Source organism: Lepidochelys kempii, chromosome 14, assembly GCF_965140265.1.
Source record: "Lepidochelys kempii isolate rLepKem1 chromosome 14, rLepKem1.hap2, whole genome shotgun sequence".
NCBI lineage: Eukaryota > Metazoa > Chordata > Testudines > Cheloniidae > Lepidochelys > Lepidochelys kempii.
The window spans coordinates 8,543,440-8,553,347 of NC_133269.1; the positions used below are offsets into that span (position 1 = coordinate 8,543,440).

The following is a 9,908-nucleotide window of genomic DNA, read 5'->3' on the forward strand; positions in this document are numbered from 1 at the left end:
TGGCTGTCCAGATTCATACAGAAATCAAGATTGATATTTGCCTCTGTGACTTTCTTCCCCCACTTCCCACCATGGCTATGCAACCTCTCATTGAAGCGAACACAAGTTTGGCTGCCTATATCTGAGAGGCAAATTTAGTTCATCTTTGTCTAATGGCATGTCTACACTTACTGGGGATCGATGCAGCAAGGGTCAATTTAGCGGGTCTAGTGAAGACCCGCTAAATCGACAGCAGATTGCTCTCCCGTCAACTCCGGCATGCCACTGGAACGAGAAGAGTAAGGTAAGTTGATGAGAGAGCGCCTCCCCTCGACACAGCACAGTGAAAACATCAGGGTAAGTCAACCTGGGGTAAGTCAACTCCAGCTACATTATTCACGTAGAGTAGCGTAACTTAGGTTAACTTACCCCTAACTTTGCCTAAGGAATAAAAGATGCTTGCTGGGGCCTCCATCTCTTTCCATCTGGATTTCAAGGTTTGGCTTTTTTTTTTTTAAATAAAAAATATTAGAATTAATTTTAACTTCTACAGCACTCTCTGAAAAGCCAAATTACCAGCTGCTTCTATTGGATTTGTCTGTGCCCATGGTCCCAGGCCGCTATCTGGGCTAGTGTTAGTCTCTGCTTGGTTTCTTCTTACGCTGACTGAAGCCCCTTCTCTGAACTGTTTTTAAGCAGGCTCCAGTCTTTTCATATGTTGTAATGATGATACATATCACAGGCGTGAGGTAGCTTAGCCAGGTCCCCATTGTAAAGGAAATTTCACTGGCTTAATACAAACTTTGGACTGATAAATCAGTGTTGAGAAGCTTTCATAGCCCACCTGCAAGATACTACTTTTATAACAGTTTGATGACAAGAAGAAGAGATTTTACTGCTATTCTAAAAGGCAGCTATTTTTCCCCACTGTTAGGGGAACTAGGCCCCCACAAGCTGTTTCAAAATAACTTTTTCATGACTAGCTAAGCAAGTTGATGCCTTTTTTTTGAAAAGGCATTGAATCTTTTTACTGGGTCTCCTCCTGAACTTCCTGAACTTTTTTTTTTAAGTTTCTGCCCGAAGAGTAGCGCCGATTAAAACAAACTGATAAAAAAGCTAAAAAGCTGGATTTGAGATAATTGGGGGGAGCTATTTAAGAATATTTAATACCAGCATTTCCTACAAAGGGTTAGACAAATATCTTTTTGACATTTAAGTCTCACTAGGGCTCTAAAAGTAAAAGATCAGGTCCAACATAGAACTGATTCCAAAGGTAACTTTACTGTTTTGCAGATCTAAACCTCATATCCGTGTCTTCCTAGAAAAATTATACCAAATACACTCAATAGTTTCAGGGTTGAACATCCACTTTAGAAGAGTAATTAGGCATGCAAAATGTGTATGCAATTGTATGACTGATTTGCATGCCTCGGTACCATAATTTGTACATGCAAATAGGTAACTGTACACATACTAATTGGTTATTTGTGCATGATTTGTATTCAATTAATGAAATACGGCATACATTTTTAACAGGGTAATTAAACATTGGAACAATTATCAAGGGTCATGGTGGATTCTCCATCACTGACAAGTTTAAAATCAAGATTGGATGTTTTAGAAAAAGCTTAGGAGTTATTTTGGGGAAGCTGCATGGCCTGTGTTATGCAGGAGGTCAAATTAAATTATCACAATTGTGCTGTCTAGCCTTGGAATCTATAAATGGAGCAATCTACGAACACACATGTAAGCTCTAATAAGGCATGCTGTGGCATATGTATTTTGAACATGTTTTTAAATGACAAGAAAAATCTAGTCCCTTATAGTCGAGAAAAAATGGTATAATTATACATTGTTTTCATAGTTTTAAAAAACAGTATTCTGTACTTTGAGGAAACCAAAGCGCTGCAAAAATTTTATTTATTTTGTCAGAATTCTTCATCTGATAAATCCTTTGATAGTGTTTCAAAACAAATGTCTACATATGTATGCTGTGCAGCCTTTGAGCTACAAATGATCATGCAACCCATTACAGATTAAGGATTTGAGTGCTCTTTTTTTAAAAATCTCATTGCACTGAGAAGTTTAATACTATTAAATATACGGTTTTGAATATTAATCTAAGCAATAAGTGACCGCTGTTCTTCTCAGTTAAACTGGTGTAAAGCTAGAGTGACTCCAGTTACTCCTGATGTACATAAGAGGTGCTGACAAAAGAATTTAGCTCTAAAAATAATCATAGTGGGTTATTTTCCAAACATTAAGATTTAAATTGTGTATTATAAAAACGATAACCTACTATTTTGGAATCACATTTAGAGAGAAATCCACTAACCAGTTAATATTCTCTACAGTGAGTGAATAGGTTTGATTTCTCGTCGGTGGGTTTTTTCTCTTTTTTTGTACACTACAGTGGTATCTACCTATATAATCAGAACCTTTGAAAGAAACATTGTTTTATAAACCACCTAAGACACCAGATGCTCATCAGTATTGGAGACCAAATTAAGCAAGAGCTGAGCTGCAGTCACTCTAAAAGGATCCTTACTCTGGAAGGAAGGTCAGACTCGATTAAAGGAGAGACCAGTTTTGTTCTTCTAGCTGAATACCAGTGCTGCTTAAGCCCTAGTAAAGCAGTTGGGACTGTAGCCTCATCTACACTTGGTGTGAGCTGCCCCTTGGACTTTACGATCCCTCTTCCTGTTGAATCTTTTTACGTAGTTGCTGCTGCTCCTTAGCAGCCCATCTCCTGGCCGCAGACGCCCTTTCAGGAACTGCAGCAGAGGTGTAGGTAGCTGCCGTCTCTTGTGGTATATCTGACCCATCACAATATATCGACTTCCTGCAAAACAACAAGTAACTTACTCTGGGTTGGTTGATTGTTGGTTTGGTTTCATTTCCTTGTTTCATTTTAGAAAAACACCTGCTCCACTGTGGATGATTGTAGCTTAGCCACATTTTCTTTTAACATAAATTAAGCTAAAACCAACTGTTAAAGTAGCAAAATTCAAATTACTAATAAAGCAAGAGATGGGCGAAAACTGGAACTGGTTATGCCAGCTCTCTTCTCTCTCCTCCCACCCCCCACCCAAGATCTTGACTTTTGGGAATTGGATAAAAGAAGACAGGTCTGCTTGCTGGTGAAGGCTTCAGCAGAGCAAAGATTCTACAGAATGACAGGTTTCAGAGTAGCAGCCCTGTTAGTCTGTATTCACAAAAAGAAAAGGAGTACTTGTGGCACCTTAGAGACTAACCAATTTATTTGAGCATAAGCTTTTGTGAGCTACAGCATCGAATGCATCTGATGAAGTCCTCCTTTTCATTCTACAGAATGTATTTTTTAGGGGATTGAACGGCTTTCACCATTCCGCCTTTCAGACGGTTGGGCTCGTTTTGCAGATATGGGGAAACCAGAGAGAAAACGGTATGTGTGCCCCCTGTTCCTAAATGAATCAGTTCCTTCTGCCCAAAATGTCCCATGAACTCCCGTTAAATCTGGGTTAACTGAAATCCCACAACAGCCAAAGGAGAAACTGACCAGATTTAGCTGGGATTCATTACCGAGTTTAAAATCTGGACATGGTTTATTGCAGTTCAAAGCATCCACAATGAGAATGTGAACTCGGAAGAAGAAGCCATCGGGCGTGATATACAGGCGACTCATCTTGTATAATCCGTCACTATTTACCAAGAGTGTAACCAGGCGGACTCCTTTCCCCAGTGTTTCCACATCATGAACAATCCCATTCACTGCTAGTTTAAGAAGGGAGAGAGGGAAAACAATCACTCGATATACTTGCTAGTGGAACATTGATACTCAGCTCATGATACGTGTGGAGGTGCTAAACGAATCACAATGCTGCAGTGAACAAAAGTCTTAATTAAAGTTTATAAAGTACTTCAAAGTTGAGTCCTATGTGTTGTTGGATAACATTGCAGGTTGGGAATAGTGGGGGTAAAGGTAGGGTTGAGTATTCACTTGAAAAGGAGAAGAAAAAGAAACATTCATTGGAGTATTAAGCTGTATTTCTATTACACTGGAGTATTATCTAATTTGAAGGGATAGTCCCCTTGCTCAGTGTCCTTCCAATGCAGCCTGATAAGGTACCATGAGTCTTAATCTTAGCAAACCACAGGGAGCTGCGCTACACCATTTCTGCCTCAGAAAGACCCAGGACTGGGCTGAGTTAACTGAGGGACTGGAAAATCCCCCACATGTATTCTAGACAGACAGTGATAAAGTTACTGAAGAGGTAAGGCTAGAAAACTTCCTTGACAAAGATCAAGGCCATACCTGCCTCATGGAGTGAAAACTTCTCTTTGATGCAGCCACTCGACCTTTAATCTCTAGATGTAAATTCATGAGGAGTAAAGCCCTTTCTGTGATCACTCTAGGGGAACCGTGGCTGTGCAGATTAATGTTCATTCAGGCCGGGTTAAGAGACATGCATTTTTTTAAATTTAAGAAATAAATGAAATTGTTAACCGTTAAAGAATGAAATATGCAGAAGGCCAGTACAAGACCTCAATCAGAGACCTATGTCCTGGGCATCACTCTAAAATTTTGACTAGAAGGAACTTAAGGAATGTTCACATTTGTAGAAAACTGCCTAATTTCTAGTCAGGCAAAACAGATGACTCATAATATGCTTATTTTCTGGAAATAGAAACACCTGTTAACTGGTACTAGGCATGTATTTTACTTATCTGCTTTTAAATATTGAGAAAGACACCATCTAATCCTCTGCTTCTTTGATAATGAGAGACAGCTCCATTCAGAAAACTTGTGCTCCAATTTCCAGTGCAATTAACCCAGACCTACACTATCTTTTTGTACCATCTGTGTGTGTGACATAATGGCCATTAGAATCTAATGCAGCATGACCGCTGCAGGCAGGAGTCCTAAGAAGCTAAAGCAAAGTCCTGAATGCCAAGAGCATGCTATTCAGGCCATCATCTGGCACAGTCTTCCATCCAAATTATATCCTAAAACTCATTAGGTAAATAATGCAATGCCAGTTAAACAATACAGCTACAAAGGCAGAGGGAGAGAGATGTTTCCAGCTGTGGGTTAATAAGAAATGGCTCGTGAAATGGCTTTAGCACTGACAGTGATGTGTGGATGGAGTAGGGGCACAAAGAAGGCCAGAGCCAGACCAACAGAAAGGGGATGAGACAGTGAAACACGATTGATGCTATTTGTTGTGTATGTATAGGAATATCTGTGATGGGTACCTTAAAAGCAGTTATTAGAATAGACTGGAGCAAGCCCAGGAAGGCTTTTAAAAACCAGAAAGGAAATGTATGTGCTCGTAGTATGGCCCAACGAGTGTCTCTGCCATGCCTGCCGGTAATGCAATGGGAACAAAACGGTCTTACCAAATTCACTCACACAGAAAGCCTCTGCTTCATCTCTCTCCCTCCTGCACTCTGTCAGGCACACCTTCTCCTTGTTGTCAGCATCTAGAACTGCAACAGGCACATGTGTTGTGGATGTGCAGCATTAACACAACATGGCCCCTGGAGTTCAGGAGTGAAAGTAAGTAACCCTGTTCTCCTGAGAGGTCACAAAGTCCCTTCCCATAGAGGTGCCCCCTTACCTTTCTTTAGCACGTTGAAGTGATACAGCAGGCTAGATGACTGGCGGTTGGTGACCCAGGAGGGCTTGCTGATGTTTCTTACAGGGTCATGCTGTTTGTAGGGATTCATCTTGCCAGGTCGGTTGAGGTGATCCACCATATTGGGATCTTCTGTCTCAGCTGCCCCTGTGTCTTGGAAAGGATGCGTCTCAGCTAAAGTTAAGGATCTGCCTTTATAATGGGAAAATGCTCTATGGTGGAAGTGTGCAGAGATGCTGTTCGCTGCCTCAGACTGAAGCCTATCTGTATGCATTCTGTTTGCGTAACTGAAGTCAAAGGAAGCAGGAGGAGACCCCTCCATGTGGCTCTCAGAAGCCAGGACCCTGCCATCCTGGTGAGGCTCTTTCCTCAGCCCCGTATTGTTTTCCACGGAGGTCTTGGCCTTTTTCTTTCTGTCGGGTGAGACTGAGAGGATGTCAGCAGCTTTTGGCCACTGCAGGTTAGCTGGAGACAGTAACCAATGCTCTGTGTGATTCTCTTCACCAATACTGCTGCCTCTAAATGGGAACTTAGCTTGGCTTGGTGTGGAGTCTGCTGCACCATACCCATCCTTGCTGAGTGCCCGAATGGGTTTTCCGATAAAGGGCAGGGCTCCTATGTACAAATAAACAGAAGAGGCAGAATTGTTTTAACTTTTTGGGGGGATGGGGGAGGCGACTTGTAAGCTCTTTGGGGCAGAGACTTTGTTATATGTATGTACAGTGCCTGGCACAAGGAGTGGAGGGGGCAATTGAAGCCTTGCCATTACCACAATATAAACAATAAATGGTCCACTAATGGGAATAAAGCAGAGTGCCCATATCTGACAGGCATTTGATTTCACTGTCCCCACATAAGGGAAGATAGCACCTGCCTTTCTGGGCCTCATAGCTTGTGGGACAAAATCTGAATTAGCTTCTCATTTCCAAAATGCTGCGGGGTGGAAAATAGCTGGGATTTGAACAACAAAACAGCCTTTCAAAAAATGCGGGGGCCAGAAACACAGGAAAGAGTGGAGGGGAACTTTCTAGCTCCTATTTCAGACAGAATCCCAGTAACTGCAGCATGGAACTTGGCCCAGCTGTGTGCGAGCTGAACCCTGGCGATCTGCATTTTTACTATTATTGTTACAAATTAAAAACACGATTTATAAACAAACCCTTCTCTCGAAAGAGCCCTGAAAGTCCAGGGAGCATCCGGGGGAGCCAGATTCACAGTGCAGCTTGGGCTGATTGTTTAAAAGGCTATGACAACAGAACTATTTGGTTTTCCCATCCATGGGACGCCTTATTGACAATGTCATCTGGACTTTTCAATGCTCATGGGCTTTGAGGATTGCTGAATAGATCTTTATCCAGTGTTTTGGACTTCTGACTTGTGCGCCATAGAGCTGTCAAGGAGCCCAAAAAGCTCATGTTTGGTAGAAAAGCCATTGCTTTTAAGTTACGATCCCTTGCAGTTTGTTCCTGATGGCAGAAAGATGGGACTGAGAGAGATCTGCCCTTTATTTCAAAATGAAAGTTAAGAAATGATGATTATGTTCAAATATAATTGTGTTTTTGGGTCAGGCAGGTTAACAGCACAGTGCAGGCCAACTGGGAAAATTTCCAGGTCTCATTTCACACCGTCCCTTTCCCCTTTCGAATCTCACAAAGCAAATTGACTTTCCTTTTAGACAGAGTTTTCTTTCCCCTGCAGTTTTTTCCCCTTCAAATTTGTGGTTCCCTCTTTCTTTTCAGCCTATTCTTGCCATGCAATTAGTTTGCCAATGTAGAGTATTTAAAACCAGTTTACCCACACACACAATGTGAGTGCTTGCTGTTTGCAGTTAACAGTTGCAGTGTGTAGGAGTACAAGTTGGCTGATCCTGACTCGTCCTGTGAAGTATTTGACATACACAGATGAATAAAGTCCTGGTTTATCTCCAAAGCCTGACTCTCAGCTGTTGACCTTACTATTACTTCTCCGTTGCTCTCACCAGCTGTTGTCATGGGAAAGATTTCCTGATATTTGGGTTGAATGCATATGAAGTCAGAAATTTCCATGAGACAAGTGGGGGCGGGAGAGGTACAAGCTGAAGCCAGGGACATGGCAGAGTGCCCTGGAGCTGTTCTCCCTGGAGCCATGGAGCCTGAACAAGTCCTTTCAAACACGTCTCCTACCTGCGATGTTTACCCCCAAGACACACTTTCACTAAGCACTGAATTTCTAAGGAGAAATTAAGCATTTTGTCTTGACTCAGATTTCCAATCCCCCTCAGTTCCTCTGTCAGATCTCTGGAGACTGGGAAAATAGAACTGCAACATAGCACCTGATCTTTTCTGTCCTCTGGGAGAGATGCACCTTTTACCTCCATACCCCTTGTGGGATGCAGTAACAAATCATCTGTTTAGTCTTACATGCAGAAGGCACAGGTGGGAGCTAAGAACAGCTGAACTAAACCACAAATTTGGAGCCTACAGGGATAGGAGGGGGGCTATAAAAGTCACACGAGAAACCACACACATGAACCACTACGTAATTCACAAACTGCTCAACACTGGCTAACTCAGGATTCGTGGCATTAGCTGATTCTCTGTTTCTTGCAGGTGCTCTCCAGCCTCCCCAGACACACACCTTCCTCTGACACATCAAGCATGTCTGCTTGTTTTCTTGACCAATGGACACGCTAAAATCTTCCTTTCCTTGGCTCTCATGTGCTTGCTGCTGCAGCATGCTGAAACGGATGCAGCTGGAGAGGGCTGTCAGGGCAAGAATTGGAAATAATGTGTCTAGTCTTTGTGGGAAAGAGCAACGCTCAGCCTCTCCCCTCCTTGCTGAAAACAGCAAATCTGCCCTTTTCTGCTTTGGAATGTTAAGAAACTTACCTGCCACCAAGTTGGACGATGGTCCCATGACAAAACAGAGGAGCCAGAATGCTTCAGTTGTCATTTTGAAGGAAACCGTTTCCAGACTCTAAATGACCTGGAGTCTTTTATGCCCTTCCCCCTGGTTCATGCTAATGAGAGGCAGCCTTAGGGGAAACATGAATCGCTCCCTGGACAAACCATTGGAGCAAGACCAAGCTGCCGCAATCCTGCTAACCTCCCACTGCCACTTTCTAAGAGAAATGTGTATGGAGCCCCCCCACGCTGGCTACAATTACCTGAAAATCTAAATGTCAGTTCTGTCTTTGCCTGATTAAACGCGTCTTCCCTAAACACCTACTCTCTACACAAAGTGGTGGGGGCTGGGGCGGGGGGTGTTGTTTTCCTTCCCTACCTCTGAGAGAAAATTGTACAAAACGTATCAATGCATAATTGGATACAAGGAACTGCATGAAAATGCAGCATGCAGAATCAGGGACCACATCACCTCTACATGTCAGCATCTACTTTGGGGCCGCGGAGGGATGAACTCAGCATTTATGCACAGTCGGTTATAATGGGTGCATGTTTTTTAAGGTCGGTTATATTGTACATCTGGCTATTTCAGTCCTTACTATATGGGGATTTTGCAAATTTTTATAGTCATTGTCCATTCTCAATAGAAAGGTCTGCTGTTCCCTGTAGTAGTTTCAATTTATTTTAAAACCCGGTTTCAGTAACTTGAATGAGTATCTAGAACTCTGACACCCCTCCTCTCATCTTACACACACTGAGCCAAATTCATCTTGAGAGTAACTTTATTGATGTGGGATTCATGTAGCCCAATATGCTTGTTCCTATCTAACCAGTTTAAACAGTTGAGGACTTTTCTTCTTATTACCAAGCCAGATGTTCACTGAAGCTGCTTACCCCACTGTCTGATAAGGGATGTTATGAGGATCATTCAGTTAGTTTATACCTGTATAGTGCTTTGAACACAAAAAGCACTATACACGTGTTGTTAAAGGTCATTAGAAATATCCTGTAGCCTGCTTACTGAAGCCCATCTTTACAGCCAGAGGAAAGCTATGCAATGGAAGACCCCAAAAGATTGCTGAATGTTGTAGTATCACTTAGTTTAAGCTTAAATGGTTTACTAAGAATGATCAATGCATCAGTAATAAATATATGTAATCGCTCTATGGATTTCTAATGCTCCTGTGGGCATGTTCTGTATCAAGTTACCAGTCAAGACAGAACATGGCTGGGAGAATACTGCAGCTTTAGGATTGGATATTTGCCCTCACTGATGTAAATGGTAAACTTCCAGTCTGTTGAATTATTTTAAATAAAACAGACCAAAGGTATATGAAAACTTATTTTGGTTGCTACCAGTTAGAGTGGAAATTTTATTTCTTTGATGTCTGATGTAGATAATTGATATTTCTTTATAGCTGGACTGTCT

General features: G+C 42.1%; 1 protein-coding gene across 3 annotated transcripts; it reads right to left on the reverse strand.

Annotated features, from left to right (window-relative positions):
• Positions 1–1,241: 1,241 nt before the first annotated feature.
• Positions 1,242–8,846, reverse strand: C14H17orf58 (chromosome 14 C17orf58 homolog). Of its 3 annotated transcripts, XM_073310734.1 has the most exons (5): positions 8,465–8,838; positions 5,580–6,212; positions 5,359–5,448; positions 3,541–3,732; positions 1,242–2,821 (listed from the first exon to the last, which is right to left on the reverse strand). In XM_073310734.1, the coding sequence occupies exons 1-5, from the start codon at positions 8,526–8,528 to the stop codon at positions 2,631–2,633; spliced, it is 1,170 nt and encodes a 389-aa protein (XP_073166835.1). In that variant the 5' UTR covers positions 8,529–8,838; the 3' UTR covers positions 1,242–2,630. The 3 variants fall into 3 exon arrangements, with proteins under 3 accessions (XP_073166835.1, XP_073166837.1, XP_073166836.1); XM_073310736.1 differs by lacking the exon at positions 3,541–3,732 and having other exon boundaries at positions 8,465–8,846; XM_073310735.1 differs by lacking the exon at positions 5,359–5,448 and having other exon boundaries at positions 8,465–8,839.
• Positions 8,847–9,908: the final 1,062 nt, after the last annotated feature.

Excerpts from the sequence above, each read along its gene's own strand:
- C14H17orf58 (XM_073310734.1), bottom strand. The coding sequence starts at position 8,528 with ATGACAACTGAAGCATTCTGGCTCCTCTGTTTTGTCATGGGACCATCG. Across the intron at positions 6,213-8,464 it reads ATCGTCCAACTTGGTGGCAG|GAGCCCTGCCCTTTATCGGA; the intron begins GTAAGTTTCTTA and ends ATTTGTACATAG. Across the intron at positions 2,822-3,540 it reads ATGTCCAGATTTTAAACTCG|GAAGTCGATATATTGTGATG; the intron begins GTAATGAATCCC and ends GTTGTTTTGCAG.